The sequence below is a fragment of the Syngnathoides biaculeatus genome, chromosome 10 (genome assembly GCF_019802595.1).
Source record: "Syngnathoides biaculeatus isolate LvHL_M chromosome 10, ASM1980259v1, whole genome shotgun sequence".
Lineage (NCBI taxonomy): Eukaryota > Metazoa > Chordata > Actinopteri > Syngnathiformes > Syngnathidae > Syngnathoides > Syngnathoides biaculeatus.
Genome location: NC_084649.1, coordinates 14,852,854 through 14,875,847, shown reverse-complemented (window position 1 = coordinate 14,875,847; position 22,994 = coordinate 14,852,854). Strand labels below are relative to the sequence as shown.

At 43.3% G+C, this 22,994-nt stretch overlaps 1 protein-coding gene across 1 annotated transcript in view; it reads right to left on the bottom strand.

Annotated features, from left to right (window-relative positions):
* Window positions 1–10,898: 10,898 nt before the first annotated feature.
* Window positions 10,899–22,994, bottom strand: part of tex264a (testis expressed 264, ER-phagy receptor a) — a 73,546-nt gene continuing 61,450 nt past the window's right edge. The window contains exons 3-4 of the mRNA XM_061833939.1: window positions 21,016–21,187; window positions 10,899–12,154 (exon numbers count right to left, since the gene is read on the bottom strand). Of these exons, the coding sequence (XP_061689923.1) occupies window positions 11,790–12,154; window positions 21,016–21,187 (537 nt within the window). The 3' untranslated portion in view covers window positions 10,899–11,789. The remainder of the gene's footprint in view (window positions 12,155–21,015; window positions 21,188–22,994) is intronic.

Here is a 22,994-nt window from a genome sequence, read left to right as displayed (position 1 = left end):
GACCCAGTACATATAGGACCCGGGGGACGACAGAGACTCTGCTAGATCGTTGCCTCTCATGCCTCGTTCCCGCACTCCCGTACTCCTGACGTCTACCTCCCGTGTACCGACCAACGCCTGTCTCCCGACCTACCCCGTAAGCCTGCCGTTACTGATCTTGCTGCTTGTTTGGACTGACTCCCTGGTAACCGACATTGGAACGAATAAAGGCTTATTCCGCACTGCTTACCTCTCACCTGAGTCGTGCATTTGGGTCCACCCCCGAGTCTCGTCCGTGACACATAGAGTACACCCTTCAGACAATTTCCAACCACATTTCCATTGTTGTTTGCCGCTTATCCTCACAAGGGTCGCAGGGAGCACTGGAGCCTATCCCAGCTGTCAACGGGCAGGAGGCAAGGTACACCCTGAGCTGGTTGCCAGCCAATCGCAGGGCACATAGAGACAAACAGCCGCACTCACAATCACACCTAGGGGCAATTTAGAGTGTCCAATAAATGTTGCATGTTTTTGGGATGCGGGAGGATACCGGAGGGCCCGGAGAAAATCCACGCCACGGGGAGAGCATGCAAACTCCACACAGGCGGGTCCGTGATTGAACCCAGTACCTCAGAACTGTGAGGCCAACGCTTTACCAGCTGGTCCACCGTGCCGCCACCACAGATTATTGCCTCCTTTTTTCTTCCCTTTCTCCTCCTGTGCGACCAACTCGACTTTCTTTAGCAGATGGTCTTTTTTTTTAATTCAAGAGCATAAATCCCAGCAGCCTCTTCCACACTTCAAGGCAGACTGTGTGAAGGAATGGCAAACGTGGGGGGTGAGGAAGGAGAAAAAAAAAAAGAAGTAATACAGAGACAAAGCAGCAGAGGCAAGTGGGTGGAAACATGAGATGAAGAAAATCGAGGTAACGCTTCGAGAAAGATGTCGTTCAGGTCGATTCTGACCATGACTCTTATTTGGAGAGAAGATATTAACACGGCAATGCGCCCCCAAGGCAGACGCAAATGTTGAGCATGTGGAGCACCTCACTTAATAGAATTACCCAACATCACTTTTTGTGCATGCACACTGTAAAACTGGTGCTGAGTAGGCGAGAGGGTTTAGGTGAGGCTGGTTGGAGGAGGATGGACGACCTGCTGCTGAAGCCGACATGACACCCGAATGAAACGTCAGTCAGGAAACGTAAAGATGAAACGCTCCTAATTGGAGTGCACTGTTTGCTTGTGCAATTATTTCCCACCCAATGATGCTCCTGTTCTGTACGCGCTACATGTAGTTACCCCATGAGATATTGTTAGGCAATCTTGGGTCCCTTGAGTACTACTGAATACCGGAACACTAAGCAAGAGCACTTAGCCATTTGTCACCTGTGAAATTAACAATCCAGCAACTAAATTATTTATAGGATGTCATCCAAATCCAATCATTTGTTCAGGATGCAATGTAATAAGAACACAACGAGGCGAGGCTCGTTTGAGCAAGTGACACGATACGAGCCCGGTGTGCGATCACGTTGAAGAAAAATAAAATGGGAATCACATATTTGCCGGGGTCTGAAATGCGAAGACTTGATCAGTATGAAGTGAAGTGGAGATCCAAATGCTCCGATGGAGTCTGGAATGGCTTACTTCCGCTCAGGCAACGTGGATTCGCACTCAGTGACGGTGTGAATTGTGAGCGTGAATCGCTGTCTGCCTCTGACCGACTTGAAACCAGTCCAGGATGGTGCAGTCGCCCTGTCGTTGGTGCATCTCTGAACAGGATGCTACTGCTCATCCTGTACGTTTTTAGCAAATAACGAACTTGGAAGCTCTGTGGTCTTTGAGGTCAGGAGTGCATGTAATATGCAGGACAAACAGTGGCTCTAATGGGTCAAAATGGAAATTGGACTGGGAAGAGAGCACCAGGGAGGGGGCATGAATACTAAATAGTGTTCGAGGTATTACATTGGAATTGGGCTGTAACGGTACGCAGTGGAAATGCAGCTCACGTTCCAGTTTCATTTGTCATACATTGGATTTGATATACAGCTACAGTACATTTTAGGTAAAGTTCAGCAAAGATGTACCTCAAAACATAATAGTGCAATCATCTTTCTCCATTAATCCGTTCCAGCTCCACCACCCTCCCCAAAAACCTTTATGTTTTTGGGGAAGGTGAGGGTGCGGAGGATGGGGAGGGAGAAAAATAAATAGCATTGTAAAAACATACAGTAATTACATCATTGAATAGAACGTAAAGTTATTGACACATTTTTGCACAGTCCATGGACATTGTGGTACTCCTTCAGATGTGCGAGCCTTGGGCACCCGGGGGCAGTGTAACACATCCGTGCATCCATTTTCTGAGCCGCTTATCCTTATCCACAAGGGTCGCGGGAGTGCAAGAACCAATCCCAGCTGTAATGTAAGGGAGGAAGTACGGTAGACCCAGAACTGGTTGACAGCCAATCGCAAGGCACATAGAGACAGACAACAGTCGCATTCACAAGGGCAATTTTGAGCCCTCCATTAATGCATGTTTGTGGGATGTGGGAGGAAACAGGAGTGTCCAAAGAAAACCCTTGCAGGCACGGGGAGAATATGTGGGGCCTGGATCGAAACCCCAGTCCTCAGAACTGTGAGGCCAATACTCGAACCAGTTGTTCCACCATGCCACCCAGTGTAATAGACGTGTGGAAATACAGGAAGATGCTCACTCCTCACTAAGCCGCTGTGATACAACTCAGTCTTCACTGAGGAGAAAAAATATATGCCTGTGAATATTCTTATATTACATCTACACTGTTTTTATACAAATCGCTGTTGCCTAAGAGGGTTCCAACATCACAATGGTCAGATCAATAAACCAAAAACTGTAATATAGATGTTGCAAAAATAAACAAATGTCAGTGAAAATCCCGTCAAAGACAATACAAAACAAACACAATCTGAGCTTGTCTTGTCGACAACAACAATGGACCACAGTCTGTCATCTCCTCTTCTCCAGACAATATAAGCTGTGGAAATCATATTTTGGGATGTAAAGTTCATTCCGTGCTGCCGACAGCTACTGATCACCAAGACAAGGAAGTGCCACCTGAAAACAAAGCCTCTGACCTTTTGTTAAGAAGGCCAAGGATACAATTAGTGATGAGGTCCTTGAAATTGAAAAGGTGTCATCACACGCCGTTCATTCCACGGGCTCGTTCTGGTCGCTATGGTAGCAGCCGTATTTTTTTTTAAATTTATGTATTTATTTCAACCTGTCCGATTGGGCTGCATGGGCATGCGGAATGGTGGCTCTGAGTGCCTTTCTGTGCTCACACAGTTTTGCTGTGCAACAGGGGAGTTTGAAACACACCCTCATCATATTTTTTTTTGCATATTTCAATTTTTCTGATGTTTATTGAAAATGCGACCTGGCAGAAAAGGGCTTTAGGCAACAGACAGAAGGACAGAACGGACAAGGGGGAAAAGGGCGTGTGAGCCACAGCAGAACAATCGTGACAGTCGAGATATTTGAGCACTAGTAACGTTACAACGGTCAAAACGTGTTCTGACTTGTGTATTTTGGTTTGGGGGGAGGGGTGGGGGGTGCCCGGTGAGAACATGCAACGACTAGCCAATAGAACAAGAGGAGAGAGGACAGAAATTGTCAGGAAAAGACAGGATGGGGAAATGAGCAAGGCAGTGCTCCCGACACGTGGTGCAGTAGGATGCTTTTTATAGTGTCTAAACATTAGTGAGAACCTGGGAGATGACATCTGAACATAACCTGTGTTGTGATGGGAGACCTGGCCACGGGGACACCACCCATGGGCCCAGGGCGGTCGCCCAGCCCGACCAAAGCACCCCGGCCAGTCCCAAAGGGAAGAGCACGCTTACCAGAGCACTGCCCCCCACTACCAAGCCCCGGCCACTGCGCCCCGCCGATGCCTGGACCCAACGCATGAGCCAGCTGCCACCTGAGAAGGGTCACAGTCCCCCAAAAGCGAGCCTATGTATGTTAAGCTCCCATCTAAAAAAATAATACTAAAAATTATAGGTGAGGGCACCGGAAGAAGATAGTAAGGTGGGGAACCCCCTCCCCGCAGCCTCACAGCTGGGGGGTCGTGTGTTGTGGGTTGTTGTGCATTAACCCTCTCTGGACCAAATAAAATTTTGCAGAGAGAAAAATCTGACACTTTAAAATTTTCGATTATATTAAACCTGTTGCAAATTTGCAACCCCTGCCCGGAAAGGGTTCAAATTGGAGAGATTGGTGGGGGTGAGGCCAGTGTTGACCTGCCACGGTCAAGCCCACCCAGACCAGCCAGCTCACCAAATTATGTGCGAATGTATATGATGCATTAAAAATTTGCACAGCAGATAGTCAATTTGTCCAATTCCTCACTTCTGTCCTCGCTATCAACTGCACCTCCTCGCCGCCCTCCCTGGAAAAGGGAAGAATTCCTTGCATGTGCACACTAAAGTGTTCCACCTCACCCCCCACCACCCGGATCCCCATTGCACCTCCCTCATCAAACATTCATCCTCTGGTTGTATCTCGCACCGATCGTTACTCCAAGAGGTGGCACTGCTCTCAACTGCGTGATGGCTGGATGGCACTTTTGTTTCTGAGGGCTGCACACTTTTATTGTCTTTTTTTTCTGCATAATTCATCAGGTCATGGCTGCACTCTTTCTGCGAGCTTTGTTTTGGTTTTTAATCAATGGGAAAGATGTCCGTGGAAGGAACTGCAAGGTGTATTATCTTGATGCCATCCGATTTTGAATTCCAGAAATTAAACATTTCCTCCATTGGTTGATCCAGATTTGATTTCATTTACTGGATCGTCGTGAATTTTACTGCACACTCTGCAAAACTTAAGTACAGCTTTGGTATAACTGGTTCTTTATAGTACCCTTTTCGCAGTCGTAGTTATTTTGGAATGATAAAGTAAAGACGGTACGGTGGTTGAGTGGTGCGCACATCTGGCTCACAATGTAACAAGAACTCTGTAAATCTCTTACAATAAACAGCGAGGTCGTTATTAGGGTTGGGCATCACTTGAATTAGAGCAATTGGGGTTCCCATGCTGGTTCCTTATTTTGATTACCGTTTCAAACGATTCTCGATTCTGATTCTTTCGGGGGGCTGGGTCAAACACGTTTGCATGGTTTAAATAAAGTGTTCAAATAATAAATATTCATTTTCTTAGCGGCCCACAGCACAAACTAAAATGAACATGAGTGCGAAACTGAATGAAAAAGGTTGCTGGTTCTCTCGACGTGCCCCAGGACTAACTGGCGACCGGTTCAGGGTCTGGTCTCCCTTTCGCCTGCAGTCAGCTGGGTTAGACTCCAGCATCCTGCGACCCTGAACAGGATAAGCAGTACTGAAAATGGACGCCTGGACTTTGGAGCCATTGATTTTTCCTCTACTTGTCACATAATCATAAACATTTACGGAAAATGACAAATTTCCTTTGAATGAGAATTGGTTGGAATAGGACTTATTTATCTAAAGTGATCATTTTGTAGTGGTCTCCAATTTTCACTGTTGTTTTTTTTTTCACATGATGTGGGTTATTAAAGTAATATGTCATAATTATATGAACTGGTGTAAATGTTAAAGTACAACTGATTTGCATTTGATATTTTATTGTCAAACATCTTTAGCTAGAGATTTTATTTAACTTTTGTGGAATACATTAACTGTATCCTGAAGTAGTTTTTTTTTCAAACTTTCCTGCATACACAGTTTTAATGTTCACATTGTGCAAGTTAGAGTGTCTTAAAATAATTTAAGTATACTTTTTTAGAAATAAAACCTCAGCCTACTGCGCTACTGTATATTAACGACTCTGGCTGGTGGTGCTTGGTTTAAAAGTTTGAGAAGCCCTTGGTCCATATCATCATCCATTGTTAATTTTTACAGTTGCAGGGCGATATAAACACATTCTCTAGCACCTGAATCATGGCGCCCCACTTAAGTTTTAGTTTGCTATTTTATTTTCAAGCGGTATATTCCGACTGAAATTACTGTATGTGGGTCACAGTTATTATTTATCTACATGGTTTAAGTACTTTTTGGTGGGGGGGGGGGAGCACAGTAGAGCATGAAAAAGTAGGCTTCTACATCAATGTGGAGCTCTGGCATTGACTACAGCAGATGTTGCGTGGGCATCAGGTGCACAATACAGTAATAAACACACACACGCGAACAAATACACAATCAAGTGGAGCACAGCGACTAGTAGGACAACCCGAGTCAACACGAGCTGATATTTCCAACAAACTCCATTTGCCATCAAAGTGAATCAAATGAAGTAATATGCGAGGTATTTGTTTACAGGTGACTGTTGATGGCAAACTCTCTGTACTAGTCAATTTCAATGTAACAGGTGACAAAGGGCAGTGGTGGGGGGGGGGTCCTCACGTGATGGCAGTGGAGCACACACTTCTTCACAAATTTGAATAATTCACCACAATCGACATCATTCCACATCCTGTGCGTCGCAAAAAAATGGATTTGTTGTTTTATAAATTGATGATTTAAAAGAAATTGCACTTGCGGATTTGTTTCAATGTTTACTTTAAACCTGACCGACCATTTTCTTATGTGTGCGCTCCATTTTATTGAGGGGGAGGCAGTGGGGTTAATAATGCTTTTACGAGCACTTTAACTCCTCTGACTGCAACAACAAATGTAGTTTATTTGTGTGTCTTTTCACTCAGCAACACACACATGGCTCAGCAGCAACACACACATGGCTATTCAAATATTGGTTAAAAAAAAAAAATCCCTTTCTTGCCAAGTAAAAAAAAAAATTTCTAAATTAAAAATCAAAACTAACAAGGCTTTGTTAAGATTGAAAGCACTGCTAAATTAAACTCAATTTACATAAACAGGTTTTGTATGTGGCATGACCGAGAGTAAAAAAACAAAAAACATACATTCACATGTGTCCACAAAGACTTCTTCTTACCTGTGCGGGCTTCTTTTGCTTCCAGCGGGCAGGATGAGCAGCGCTGAGGCGGCAAACATCCTCCGGAGCGCTCCTGGACGTGTGGAGTGAAGGAAAAGAGAAAGAGGGAAGGAAGGACGGATGGGCAAGTTGGAAGAGAAAGAGACGCTGTCCGTGGTGCTGCACGCGCAAAGCCCCCGCCGAAGTCACATTTCACCTCAGACGCTCAGAGCCATCGACGCCCACTTCATCGATCCGACAACGAGAGAGGCGGAGGCTGGGGGGTGGGCGGGGGGCAACTGCCTTTTAAATAAATAACGCCCGAGTTGAGATTCGACCTGCTTTGTTGCGCAAACGGGGAAAATTCTACCTGTTACTCTGCAAGCAACTTGAAATGATCTTTTTTAGAAAAACGGGAGCTGGACTGCAGATGATCGCACCCGGGTGGGTCGACGCAGTGGCGAGATCATCACTCTAACTGCCAACTAGGTTGTGCGCTAACATTTAAAGCTCACAACACGCCGCTCGCTTCCAGAAGACGTTGACTCGCTAAGTGGAGAAGCTCAGGGAGTTCCCCCCCCCCCCGCCCCGCCCCCCACACCACCACAAATTGTGCAAAAAAAAAAAAAAAAAACAAGGGCTCTTTGGAGACTGCTCATTTTTAATATGGGCTCCACAAACGTGTTGTGACAGGTCACGGGAGTGTGAGGTCACTCCCAGATGACCCTGTTGTGCGCACAAAAAATAAATAAAAAAATTTCACACTGCAGTGCACATCGAAAATGCGCACATCGTCTTTCTCCACGAGAGATGTAATGAGATTAATATTTAACATCGCAGGGAGGCAACCATCTCCGTGCCCTCGAAGCTCGACAGCCCAGCGAGTTTCACCATTAATTAAAATCACTTGTTGGCCCACTATGTCATCAGCGCCTCTCCCAGACTGACTTTCATGTTTAGCCTCGGGCCGGAATGGACTCAAGTGCGGAGGACGTGCAGCGAGGACGACGCGTCGCGTGGAGGATATGCAAATGAGGACATGTTGCTGAAGTGATTCACAGGGACGTCCAGGACGGTGAGAACACGTTGACTGGAGCGTAGGTCGGGAAGACGTTGCAGACAATCGACTGTTACGTTTTAGTGATACGCCACACGTTCGTTGGAGGCTGAAACAGGATCTTGTTACAACACAAAAGCCAAATCTTGACTTTTGTCCAGTCAACAATCTCGGCAGTACAGCAGTTCACAATCATGATCTAATAACGTGAGAACAACTTAAAAACATTCAATAAAACACAGGATACTCACCAGAGATGCGTATTATTTACAGACAAACTTCATCCTGTTGTGTGTTGTTGAAGTGGCATACAACTTTATGTCTTATGAGACAGTATATGGTCACAATATCTACTTTGTCTTGAAAAGTCTCTCTTGAAAAATGAATTTTTAACCATTATTTCCGTCATGTTCGTCAGCTTGCTCGGCCGGCTGCTCACGCAATGTGGAGAAATTCCCACTCAAATCTATTTAAACCAAGGAATGGAAAAATTACTCTTAGCAGAATATGAAATCTTAAAGGGGGTGAGTGACGTGATTTTAAAATTCAGATGAACTAATCTGGAATTGAATTTCTTTTGAATGGCATCTTTTGACAATTTTAGCCATTTCTTTGTGTTTCTGCTTTCAGGCTTGTTTTCCCCATGTTTGAATTTTGATTTCAGACAAGAATTTTCATTTCACACGACTACGTGTTTGTAAAGGGCTCTATAACTGCATGTTTTCATTCAGACAATTTTTTTTTGTTCTATCTTGACACCAGAGCCGAAATTTGAGATACAAGCACTATATGGCATATTACAGAATGGCATTTTCGTTATTAAAATAACTTGACACACTTCAATAAGTATGCCGCTGTTCGTCTGCTTAGATTTTGGAATTTTGCTCAGTAATCATTTGAAGAGCAGCGTGTGGACGTTTCGTATCCACTTCATTAAAGATTTGATGAGGACGAGAATATATGCAGTCTGTCCTCGACACCGCTTTGGGTCAGAAGCGGCTATGCGCAGTCACTCGGTAACAAAAATAAACCAATTACTTAAATAGCTTTAATGGCAAACATTTATCCCCATGAAACAAGTGTGGAAGTACCGGGTGACATGTTGTTACATTTTAGGTGACTCACTGAACTGTGGATAATTTTGCTGAGACGAGACTGAACCTTCCTGGAAAAAAATGTAAAATATGTATTTTTCTCCTCTTCTTGGAGGCTTTACAATGTTATTTGAAAAAAAAAATGAGAGAGAGAGAGAGAGACGGGGCAGTAAGAAGTATTTGAAGTGTAGGTCATGCTGCTCATTAAGGAGCACTAGAAGGCAAATAAGCAGGTCGGGCTGATTTACTCTACACGTGATGTATTGTCACACAAATGTCACAGCAGTCAATCAAATTCCCAACAGATCAATGCGACACCGCCAAGGTGGCTGAATTTGAATTATTCAAATATTTACTGTTAAAACCAACATCCAAGGACAGGTGAGCAAATTCCTTTGGATGATGTTAATGGGGCGGCACCGTGGTTGAGCTGTAAAAGTGTCGACCTCGCATCTCTGAGGTACGGGTTCAATCCCGGACCCGCCTGTGTGGAGTCTGCATGTTCTCTCCGTGACTGCGTGGGATTCCTCCGGGTACTCCGGTTTCCTCCCACATCCCCAAAACATGCAACATTAATTGGACACTCTTTATTGCCCCTCAGTATGATTGTGAGTGCGACTGTTGTTTGTTTCTATGTGCCCTGCGATTGGCGGGCAACCAGTCCAGGGTGTACCTCGCCTCCTGCCCAATGACAGCTGGGATAGGCTCCGGCACTCCCCGCGACACTTGTGAGAATAAGCGGCTAAGAAAATGGATGGGTGTTAATGGTAAAATACTAATAACCCTCACTATTCCTACATTCAATGCCATTGACGTGCCTCCCCTAATAATTGCCTATGTTAACATTTGACAACAACAAAGTATGAACTGAAAACAAATTAATAAAATTCCAACTCCACTAACTACATTGAAAAAAAAGTTAGATTCAATTAAAAAAAACAACAACATAAGTGTACTTGCGGCAAAGAGTTTCCATGACATCCATTAACAACCCAGGCTAAAGTTAGTGATAGCCCGACATACAAAGACCGTGTAAATTGAATGTTTCAAAATACATTATGTTTAAAGATATTTGCTGATAATGTGGTAAAAGTGGAAATTACGTGGTGTTGTATCACGTGACCAACCCATCGGGCCTTGTGTCACGCGGCAAAAATTGCTGCTGCGTGTAGAATTCCGCGGAGATCATCTGTTGCGATTGGTCCCTTTTAGTGACATGCTGTGATGATGTACCCCCTTTCGTTTTTTTAGGTTCCCCCTTGGTTCCCCGGACCACCTACGCCGGCTTCTTCTAAGTTGTGCTCGGGATCGCTGCATTGACCTCAACGCGGTCGCCTGCCGTGCGAGTATAAATATTAAAGAGGTTTTCACCATTTTAGTTTTCCTGATTTTTTGGGAGCAAAGCTAAAATTATACACTTGGCTGCCCGACATGATGACCCCATCCTCCCTACATATGGACATGTTGTGGCATTTTTCAGTGACTACGTTCCGCACAAATTTGTATTTGTGAATCTTAAACCACAAACAGGTCGCAGGCGGAAAACATTCCCTATTTATCCAGCCGTGGAATCGCCGTCATGACGAAGTTTAAGTTGCTTTAAGTGAGCCTAATAAGTTACAAGAGGCTCATCAGCAGCAGCAGCAGCCGCAGCTTCATTCGAAAAACAATGAATGGGGCGACCCCCGCCCCCCCCCCGACACACACACATGCACAAAAGCAATTGCGACTTTGTGTGATACCAGACCACACAGAGTGTCTCAATTCGTATGCATGACTTCATTTCGATTAGCGCAACAAACTGCACTGACACAAACTTTACATTTGACATGTTTAATTATTAGGCACATATGCCGCACACATAACACACACACGCACAACCATGTGCTGTACGTACTGTAATTTCCAACGCGTCACAGCAGCCTACGATGATCGCCCGCACTTTGACTACAAGGAGAAAAATAAAAATCGATGACTGACTGTGGTCTTTACTTACACAATCTCACCACGGTGTTGGACAATGATCCAATTGCACTTGTTTGAAAAATGATTTTCTACAATTAAAAAGGAAACTGTGCACTTACCCATGTCTCATATTACTTCTGTTTGTATTAGATAAAAACAGAACATTCATTTAAAAACTGGTGGAAGTTAACGGTGGCGGAGAATTGAAATAAATTACAGTCAAACCTCCGTTCGCAAACAAAAGGTTTTACCAACAATCTTGCTTCGGTTCACAAGCTATCAACCTTATCGGTGTATTTCAAATACAGGTACAGCGTCTTTTCATTTTTTTTTTTTTTTCATCATCCCAAGCTCAATCCTTGTACTGTTGAAACAAATGAAAAAAAAAGGAACAGAGGAATAACTGTACCTGCTCCTTTTGTGTTGCTAATTGTAAATAACGTTATTGACACATTCACTGGAAATCAAAAAGTGAACACGAGTGCCTTTCAAAATAATTTCGTTTTATCGTGGCAATGGCAAGCGCACCTTTTGTTTTTCCATTCAGGCCTTCGGGTGTGTGGCATATGTGATCGGACATGATTATAATCGGGGTACTTCTAGTTTGAATGAGATTAGAGTGTAACAAAAGTACTCGAAAGGGTTTGGATCCAGCGACATGGCAACATAGTGACATACAACCAGCAGCAACAACAACCGAGACGCTCTTTAGCGTGGCTAACATCCTTGATCTCTCAACATAGTCACTCCTCGCCGTCGTCCCCCAAATTCTCCTTGTCCGCCTCCTCTCCCTGCAAAATCTCACCAGACTTTCTATCGCCAGCCTCAGGGACCTCTTCTCCCTCCTCCTCCTCCTGCTCCTCCTCCTTTCCCGCCTGCTCCTCCTGGTACATGTCGAGCTCCTCGAAGGACGAACCGCTGGCCAGCGAGCCGTCGGAGCCCCGCTCGCTGCCCTCTCTTTGCCTGGCGTCTCCTTGCGCGTCCATCACGTCCCGGAGAGGGAGGGACGAGGCCAAGGAGGCGGCGGTGGACGCGGCCAGGGACGTCTCTCGGCTGTCCCAAGGAACGCCGCCGCTTCCTGAGCTGGCGTCGCTGTGAGAGTCGGCGCCTGCGGAGACACGGGAGGAACGCCAAAGTGAGCGACTCAGGAAGGAAAATAAGGTATCGCACGATTGCAACTGTGCATTGAAGGTAGGGTGGGCAGCGCCCCAGGATTAAAGGCTCTCATGTGCAAAAAACAGAAATACAATATATACATAAACTAATGATATCAGGGCCGACACGGTGCCCCAGCTGGTAAAGCGTTGGCCTCACAATTCTGAGGACCCGGGTTCAATCCCGGCCCCACCTGTGTGGAGTTTGCATGTTCTCCCCGTGCCTGTGTGGGTTTTCCCCGGGCACTCCGGTTTCCTCCCACATCCCAAAAACATGCAACATTAATTGGACACTCTAAATTGTGATTGTGACCGTTTTGTCTCCATGTGCCCTGCGATTGGGTGGCAACCAGTTCAGGGTGTACCGCCCCTCTTGCCCGTTGAAATCTGGGATAGGCTCCAGCACTTCCCGCGACCCTTGTGAGGATAAGCGGCTAAGAAAATGGATGGATGGATTTGCCAAAGGGTTGTTTTTTTGTGAATTGAGTTGAGGTCACTATTACCACATCCACGCTCACAAGTCAAAGCAAAACCAACGGCCGGACGACGGCTCATATCTTGAAAAATCATGATGTCAAGTCACTTGTATCTTAAGGCATCACATTATTTTGGAGGCTTGAGATTGGCTGCCGACCAGTTCAGGGTGTACCCAACCTCCTGCCCATTGACAGGTGGGATAGGCTCCAGCACTCCCCACGAAGCTCGTGAGGATAAGCGACAAAGAAAATGGATCGATGGATGGATGGATGGATGGATAATGATTAAATTGGTGCTGCGCAAGTTGCCTTTCAATAAAATAAGATGATTTTCATCTGTGACCAGAACATAAAATTGGATTGGGATTGACTAACAGAACGCCATAAATATATTCAAAAATGTAATCCACTGATGAAATTCTGAGAAATATAATCCCCAAATAAAAGACGTTACAATGGGAAAAGCTCTTTATTACCCACATAAAATGCTGCTAATTAAAATAAAGTGACCAAAAAATACCCAAATCTAGTTTTTTTTTTTTTTTTTAAATAATGGTGACATAAAGTGCTAATCAGAAATATCAGATGCTAACAATCTTATATAGCCCAGCAATTGGTTGCCAGTTCTCTCCTGCCTCTCATCCGGACAATTCGCTGGGATAGGCTCTCGACCTTAGTGAGGATAAGCGTTACAGAAAATGAATGGATGGATGATGGAAATTAATTCAAACTCTATTTGAATTGCAGAGCTTATACTAATGATTTATTATGGCCACATTTTTACATTAATTTGGTCACTTCAATATACCGTTAGTGTGTTAAACTATGGTTGGCAATCATAGCCTAATTTTAATATAAAATGACTGAAGACTAAAAAGCGACATCATCCAACTTGTTGAGGAGTGGCAGGCTGAGTGAAAGCTCTGCGACGTGCGTTTGGCTGAGCAACAAAAACCCAACTTTCCCTCATTAGTCTGTCTCAGTTTGGACGCCACGCAAGATTTCACCGCGCACTCCACATCGCTTTGGCTGCTCAAAGTGTCGCATCAGCCGGAGCTCACGAAAGCGAGCAAGTCGCCGATCGAGAGCAGGTGGCGGCTGAAAGCATTACAAGCTGATCATGTGACTGCGCAAATGTCCGTCGGTGACACGAGCCCACTTCCTTGTCCAGTATCCCATGTGGTGTTACCACAGTGAGGCAAGTCCAATGCTCAAGTGGCAATATGTTCCAGAGGATTATGACCGCCATCAATTGACCATGTCGCTACTTCCAGCTGCTCCCCTCTGGGCACACGGCAGATACACGTTCCCCTTTGCTGGTCTTCTCTGGGATCCTTCTTCATCTTGCCTCCACTGGCAACGACCTAATGCTCCTCTTCCTCTGGTCATTTCATTCTGGTATGTAAATACAAGAAATGGAGGGCTCGAGTCAGACTCGAGTTGCCAATTTTAGTACTGGATACTTGCTTCGCTGATACTTGAAATGTAAATGTAAGACTTGTTAAGACTAAAAGACTTATTAAGTCATACAGTGTACATTTGATGACTGATATCAGGGCTTTGTGATGGCCACTCTAAAAAACTGTTACCCTTTGTAACGGGTTTTTGCAGCATGCTTCAAGTCATTGCCCATTTTGTGGCCACACATTAAACTTCTGGCTAATGTTTTAAGATCTTCTTCTTCCTTTGGCCTTGTCCCGTTAGGAGTCACCACAGCGTGTCATCTCAGATGAACGCACATTTATTTGGCACAGTTAACGCCAGATGCCCTTCCTGACGCAACCCCTCTGCATTTGAGCCGGGGAGAGAAGCTTACTGCACCTGCTATTCCCAGACGGTCTCCCATCCTACTACTAACCAGGGCCAAACCGCCTTAGCTCCCGAGATCTGACGAGATCGAGCGTTCTCAGTGTCTTGAGATATTGCTACCATATTTCCACATCACATTATTTCTTCATAATGTCATCTATTTTGTGAAGTACACCAGTCCCTCCAGTAGCAAAACAACCCAAAAACACGATGCTGCCACCTCAGTATTTCACACTTGGGATTGTGTTCTCAGGTTAGCAATATTTCTCTCTTTAACTTCCAAACAGTAACGATGCCCATCATTCTACTGCTCTTCCTCATTTCTTCATTTTCCTATTCATTCACTTGGCAGTTCAACTTCACCATAAAATGCATAATTTTTTTGATGTTTTTACCAAAAAATATAAGTGTTTAACTCTGCGAACTTTGACCCAGTTTCCCGTGTCTGAAAAACAACTAGTTCAGGGGCAGAGCCTTGTACGTGCGACTGGTACTGTCTGGTTATGGTATTAATTTACCACGTGAATTTATATTTATGGTGACGCAAGCTATCACAAGATATTGCTTTCAAATTAACGTGGCAGCATTTTAAACAGATTTCGTTCATTAAATTCTTAATTGTGGAAATATACCAACTTAGACTGTGGATTATGTTATCTTTTGTTTTTGTGTGATAATAAACGAGCTTTGTACACGCAAATTCGTGACGCCCATCGTACTGCAGATGGATCATCCAAGCATAGGCAGATCCATCGCACTGTACAATGAACGGCTGGGTGGTCGCGTACCTAATCACTAAATACAGGGGGTTTGCATGATTTTAAACAGGACTGAACATTTCGTAAATACAGTAAAGAAAATAAGTATCTGAACACCCTGCAATATTGGAAGTTCTCCCACTTAGAAATCATGGAGGGGTCTGAATTTTTCATTGTAGGTGCATGTACACTGTGAGAGAGATAATCTCAAAAGAAAAATCCAGAAATCACAATGTATGATTTTTTTAACGATGTATTTGTGTGATACAGCTGCAAATAAGTATTTGAACACCTGAGAAAACCAATGTTAATATTTGGTACAGTAGCCTTTGTTTGCAATTACAGTGGTCAAACGTTTCTTGTAGTTGTTCACCAGGTTTGCACACACTGCAGGAGGGATTTTGGCCCACTCCTGCACACAGATCTCTAGATCAGACAGGTTTCTGGGCTGTCGCTGAGAAACACGGACTTTCAGCTCCCTCCAAAGATTTTCTACTGGGTTTAGGTCTGGAGACTGACTACGTCATGTCCGAAGCTTCTTACGGAGCCACTCCTTGGTTTTCTTGGCTGTGTGCTTCGGGTCATTGTCATGTTGAATTCCCCAGCCACGACCCATCTTCAATGCTCTGACTGAGGGAACGAGGGTGTTCCCCAAAATGTCACAATACATGGCCGCGGTCATCCTCTCCTTAATACAGTGGAGTCGTCCTATCCCATGTCCAGAAAAACACCCCCACAGCATGATGCTACCACCCTCATGCTTCATAGTAGGGATGGTGTTCTTGGGATGGAACTCATCATTCGTCTTCCTCCAAACACGGTTAGTGGAACTATGACCAAAAAGTTCAATTTTTGTCTCATCTGACCACAAAACCTTCTCCCATGATTCCTCTGTATCATCCAAAGGGTCATTGGCAAACAAGACGGGCCTTGGCATGCGCTGGTTTAGGCAAGGGAACCTTCCGTGCCATGCATGATTTCAAACCATGACGTCCTTGGAAACGGTGGTCCTAGCTCTTTTCAGGTCATTGACCAAGTGCTGTCGTCTACTGCTGGGCTGATTCCTCACCTTTCTAAGGATCATTGAAACTCCACGAGGTGATATCTTGTATGGGGCTCCACTCTATCATGTTTAGCTTCTTCCATTTTCTAATGATTGCTCCAACAGTGGACCTTTTTTCACCAGGCTGCGTGGCAATTTCTCCGTAGCCCTTTCCAGTCATGTGGGGTTGTACAATTTTGTCTCTGGTGTCTTTGGACAGCAATTTGGTCTTGGCCATGTGACAAGTTCGAGTCTTACTGATTTGTATGGGGTGGACAGGTGTCTTTATGCCGCTAACGACCTCACACAGGTGCGTCTGATTTTGAAAAATACATGGAGTGGAAGTGGACTTTTAAAGGCGGATTAACAGGTGTTTGAGGGTCAGAATTCTAGCTGATAGACAGGTGTTCAAATACTTATTTGAAGCTGTATCACACAAATAATCGTTAAAAAAAAAAATCATACATTGTGATTTATGGATTTTTCTTTTTAGATTATCTCTGTCACAGTAGATATGCACCTACGATGAAAATTTCAGACACCTCCATAATTTCAAAGTGGGAGAAATTGCAATATAGCAGGGTGTTCAAATACTTATCTTCTTCACTGTCATTCATAATATCGAAGCCTTTAATATTTCAGTTTATGACTAACTAAAGCAAACAAGAACTTCACAAATTCTTACCAGTCTTTGTTTCCAACACGAGGGATATCCTGACTGCTTGCTCGGCACTTTCTTCTGCATTCGAAGGTGTGTGCCGTCTAACTGGCTTAAATTGAAAACCTTTAACGGCTTTGTAAAGCTCATATTTTTCACCGTCTTCGCGGACCCTTCAGAATTGTGTTCATCGCTCGAAATATCGGAAAATTCATCGCCGTTCTTACAATGCATTCCAATGCTCGCCATTGTTGATACCGGCTACGACGTCACGTTCCTACTTGGCTGTTTCTGCTTCGTTTTAGTCTTTTTTTCGGCGAATCCAGCAATCTGTGATCATTTCTTCCCGATAATCGAAAAATAAAAATGTTTCCTTCATAACGGAAATTAGATTTGAATTCTGCATAAAAAATAAACAAAACTGTATAACATTAGCAAAAAGGTACTCTGAGGACATTCTGCACACTTAAAGGATTACTGGTGAGTATGCTAGTCATACATATTAGGTACATACTATAGTGTACATCCAGACAATAACATTAATATTCAAATATTTATCACCAATATATACTGTTACTGTGATACTCACACTAGACAAATGTCACGTACACAGTACAAAAACAAGTCAGGACTGTGTTCCATCACAATGTAATTATCACATGGGGTGTTCTATATGTGAACTCCATTTGCGTTATTTATCTTGGGGCTGAGAAATATTCTGTTGATTAGCCGGCAAGTCCCAACAGGAGGTGGTGGAAGCGGATGCTCTTCACTGAAGTGTGAATGAGGTTTATGATAAATGTAGATGATCTTTCCACAGGGGAATGCCTCAAATAATACAAAGACATTTATTGGAAATAATGGGTCTATTTAAAGATAATTGGCTGGACTTCCCCTCCAAGGAGGTGCTTCGGCACGCTGGATGACCCTCGAGCTGTCATAAAAACGCGGGCCCGGTTGAAACCAGCTGAACCCTTCACTTTTCCATCAGATTTGCCGAATTCAGGTGCTAAATTGGGCCCGGCGGGATTATTCCGGCTCGGATTGAAGGTCCTGCAGAGAGGATTTTTACGGCGGTAATGTAAAAAGAGCAGTCAAGAGTTCGCAGGATGAGTACAGATGAGACGAGAAGTTAAAAGAGATGGATGTTGTTTACAAGTGATAGGACAGAGCACTTTGGGCTCACCGTGATCGACGTCTTTCATTTCTATTTATTTACAGACTTATTTCTAATCGGGAATACTTGGCCAAATGCCTCTCGTATGATGAATGTTGAAAGTACACCTTATGGCCACTGCATCTCTCTTATTTTATGTGTCTGTGGAAAAACTCAAATGAAGCAAGCGCATTTTCCCCCTCGTTTCGAGAACTGTGTGAGAGTCTTCAATTTCCTCAAAGTAACGTTATACTGGATGATAGTAACTCATGTCTTAACAGCGAGAAAGTGAGAATACGTACAAGAGAATACTTTAAAAATGTGCTTTCAATGCCTTACAACTGGGTAGAACTATCACGAGAGTTAAGTAAGAAATGATAATGATATGATAATTCCTCCAGTCTCCCTGAGAAGGAAGCCTGATTTGTGTCCTTCGAAAATGAACAGGTTTCTCGTTGTACATAATTTTGCTGGCGTGCTGTTGGCCAAGTACGATGAAGCACGAGGAGGCGTCGGTTATTTCCCAGGCGCCCGAGTGGGATTTCCACAGCTGTGTCGTTAAGCTGCACTGATTGAGCTGGCCCTCAGTAAGAAAGCTTGATGGCCGACCAGTCCAAAGTTACACACTCTCTCTGGCACAGGGTACTAAAAATCTGAGCAAAATGTGTACAACTGATACAGTTGTTCGGTGATTCACCTCATGTTAAGGGGACTGACTGTAGTACAAAAGCTGTAGTGCTATTTGTGTGCCTTTAAGGGGTGTGGCTGAGTGAGTGAGCCGTGATGTACATGAAGCTCATTTGTAACAAACGGTTTGTCTCAAACCAGAAAAAAAAAATGACCGAGCGACAGTTTATGACTTGACAAATTCGTATGCTGGGCCACTCTTAAATCTAGGGACCGTTTGGTGATTGTCTAATCTTGTTTTCATAAAATGACCAGTTTAAACTGAAATCAGATCTAAATGCTCATCTTTCAATTGAAAAAGACAAAAGACGATTGTCACCGGAAGGTCTATTTAGGTTGTGTCTACCAGCAAATATAAAGGCTCACTCAATGCACTCACATAAGCACGAAAAAACTGCATAAGTGTCGTAAAAAGAACATAAAACACCGGAATGTTCCCTTAAGAGCCCCGGTGAGAGGAAAAAGAACTAAAAAGTACTCCATCTGGTTGGTTAAAATTAAGTAACGACCTCCATTTTTGGTTCGTCAATACAATGCACTAAGTGACTAATATAATATTTAAACCAGTCGAAGACATTGTAAACCCACACTTTTTTTAATAAAGAAAATTACGCTATGGTCTAACTAAAAGGAGTGATGATAAGCTGCTGTTTATCCAAGCATTTAAGCCTTTTGCTGCCAAATTCAAACATCCAGTTGTGGTTTAAGTTTACAGACAATGATCGAGAGCATAAATGTCGAAAACTGGGTCAATGATGTTTTTGTTTCAATTCACTTGGCTTTGGCTTTTCATGAACCCACATGTTTAAACTCTGGTATGAGTCTATGGTAAGCACACTGTGCTGAATTTAAGACAAAAATGTCCGCCTTTGCTAAACAGTTAGCATTGGTGATTAGCATTAGCGATGGCCATTTTAGGACTTTAAAAAATAACACTACCATTTCACAACAACAACAACAACACTGCGTCCATCAGAAATGACAGTTTAACGCTAGCACTGCGCTAACGGTAGCGTTAAACTCTTTCTGTGTACCGCGGCTTATAACCAGGCGTGCTCTGTAGGCCGAAAATTACGTTATTTTCCCATCCCTAGCAGAGAGGTGGGACTTTGCGACATACAAAGTACGAACAACATCTTTATGTTATCTCATATGCTCTGCAGATGCCTGGCTCTATTTCTGATAGCGATATACCATTATAGTAGACGTTCCCATCATATATTAAGACTTTTCAATTAAAGCAATACCTTCCTTGCTTTGCTGATTGGCTGAGACAAAGCAAAGGTTTCTGCTCCGTTGTAACATCTATGGTCTCCATTTTTATTTCAATTAAAGTGTATCTGCTTTGGTAAAGACAAAAAAAGAAAAAAAAAAAGAATCAACAGCTAGAATGCAAATAAAAATTTAAGTGTAAGATTATTAGTCATTCTGCAGTTGTGCAGAGTGAGAGATTATCGGGGTATGTCATGGGAAAGTACCCAATTTCACTTAATTGATCTGAAATGTCTTGATGAATTTCTTTTCATCTATTTATTCCAGTGACATATAGTGACAGGCTAAACAAAATATAAGCTCATCCACCAGATGCCAGTAAGTTACAGTAAATTCAATTGTTATGGAACAGAATAAAAGCGCGTTCAACTAAATAGGCTCAGATTTCCCACGACTTACAATTTAGTGTAAACTGACAAGATCAACATTATTTTGGTATACTTTTGGTAACAATTTTGGTGGTACTGGTTTGATTTTTCTCATGCAATCATGTGCCTTGGCTCAATAAAGTTTCCGAAACACCTATCCAGGCTGTTCATAATTCCTAATTTGTGCTAAAAAGTGTGTGTAGTGACCAAACCGACATAGAATATAAAGTTAGTTACCGAATTTAGAAGGTCAGAGAGCAGCTCAGCTCATCATCTCCTTTATTTAGTCGTTTGTACTTGTTGACAGTCCGCCCGAGCAAGGACGCTGATATCGCATTGCGCTCAATCACACGTAGTTGGCGTGACAGAATAATTACAAAGTCTCATTTATCTTCATGTCCTCACTGATCATTGTGTCAAACGTGTTTTGTGCGTCTTTGCAACCTAATGTAATCTGTCGTTGCCACCAGAGAAAAATCAAACTTGGGTCACCAGCAATCAAACGTATGAGGTCTCAGTGAAAGAAATGAAAACTTCTCTCGCTGGGTGGATTTGACACTTGACTTGTCTCCGATGTGTAAAATATTACCTGTAATGTCAGTTCCTCTGTCTTCATCAGAGTCTTCCTCTTTCACATCAGCTTTGGCCTCATCCCTCATCTCGGGAACAAAGAATTCAGTCTGGCGGGACAGTGGCACCATATAATTGGTGACAAGTGAGTCACAAATCTCAATGTTTGGGAGATTTGTCAGCTTCCTCTCCTGTCAACACGCAAGACACAAACGAAAAAAGGCAAAGTGGAAGATTAGATACTAAGGCATCAAACTTTACCATGATTTCTATTGCCAAGACGGACAGACACAGTTGAAACCAGAAGTTTACATACACTGAGCAAAAACACATTTCTTTTTTTTTTTTTTTTGTCTCACAGTCTGAAGTCAAATCAGACTGAATCATCTCTCTAGGTTCTGGTCAGTCTCGATCACTACAATTATTTCATTTTGTTAAATGCCACAGTGATGAGAGACAATTTCTTAGAATTGTACATTATTTTGTTCAAAGTTAAACATTTACATACACAAAAAGAACTTTATCTTGAACAAAAAGACATGGTGAAGCCCATCTCACTCATCTCAAAAGCTCTAAAAATGTCAGATTATGTACTAGCTACTACTTCTAAAATTATCCTATGAGATTATCCTGTGCTCTGAAGTGTGTTAAGTGAATTTGTCCTAATGAGAGGGTCTGAAACGGGTTAATGTTGACAATCTCAAATATTAGATATGATCAAGATTTATGAACAAAAATAATATCTTGAAATTGCTTGAATGCTCGTTAATGCATAAATGCGTACTACAGCAATCCCCAGATATCAAACACATAAATTCATATATCACTGCTTTTACATCCATTAAAATGCTTTTATAATTTTGTTACCTTTGAGATAAATGGCAGATTTACCCTCAAAGCAAGAACAAACCCATTGCAAAAAACCAATGAAATCGTATCAAAATCCGTCACATTTATTTATGTATTTATTTATTAAATCCCTAAGCTCTCATAAGGGCCGTTTCCAAAGCAATCGCAACTCATCCCTCGTGGGTTGCGCCTGCAGTCGGGCCCAAATGCATCACATTGATTACGCCCTTTGGACTGTGCAAAATAACACTGTTTATGTTCACACTGGTCTGCCCCTCGCTGTGTGAATGTTCTCTGTTTTTAGGCAAAATGTTCCGGGGCGCAGCGTTGCCATGGCTGAGCGGCAGAAAAACACCAGCCGGCCTATTCAGGGTAGGCAGGGAGGGAGGCAGGCTGGACGCTTTAAGTCCCAGTCCCACGACGCACTTTCTACTGAGGTCGCTGTTATTTGGGCTGACTGATTGTTTTAATCTAATCTCCTGTGAAATAAGATGGTAGGAGCTGGAATGAATCACCTGGCTACTTACTCACTCACTAACTCACCCGTTCACACACTCACGCATTAACAAGAGCCCTGAGGCTAACTACGCAAATGAGGTCCCATCTCCTTGAACCTGCTTCCATTATAATCTGAAAAAAATCCAGAGAAAAAACAGATGACTCCACACACACACACACACACACACACACACACACACACACACACACAAGAGGAAAACGTGCACCTGTGTATAGGTGCGTCAAAGGCGGTCACATTTATCTTGTTAAAGCAGTAACGTGTTCATTATCATCAATTCCTCGGATCTATGAAGAACTGCGGGTATTCCTTCTTATCAAGGACAACAGAAAATCATCTCACACATTATTAACACAGCAGCAGCCGACAAGCGCTGCGACTCATCCCCTCCACCCATTGTCTTTGAGCGGAGGTAAACGCGGGTCTACACAGCAGGACCTCACATGCACATCAATTTTACAGTTAAGTGTAGTACCGTGTTTCTTTTTATTACACGAGGGCACCTATTTTACATGAGAAAAATCTCACATCACGCTCCCAAAGAAAAACTTTACAAAAAGTATTTCCAGTGGAATCTCGATATAGTGAACTCATGGAAGAGGATGGTTATCTAAATTCTCGATTGTTTTAGC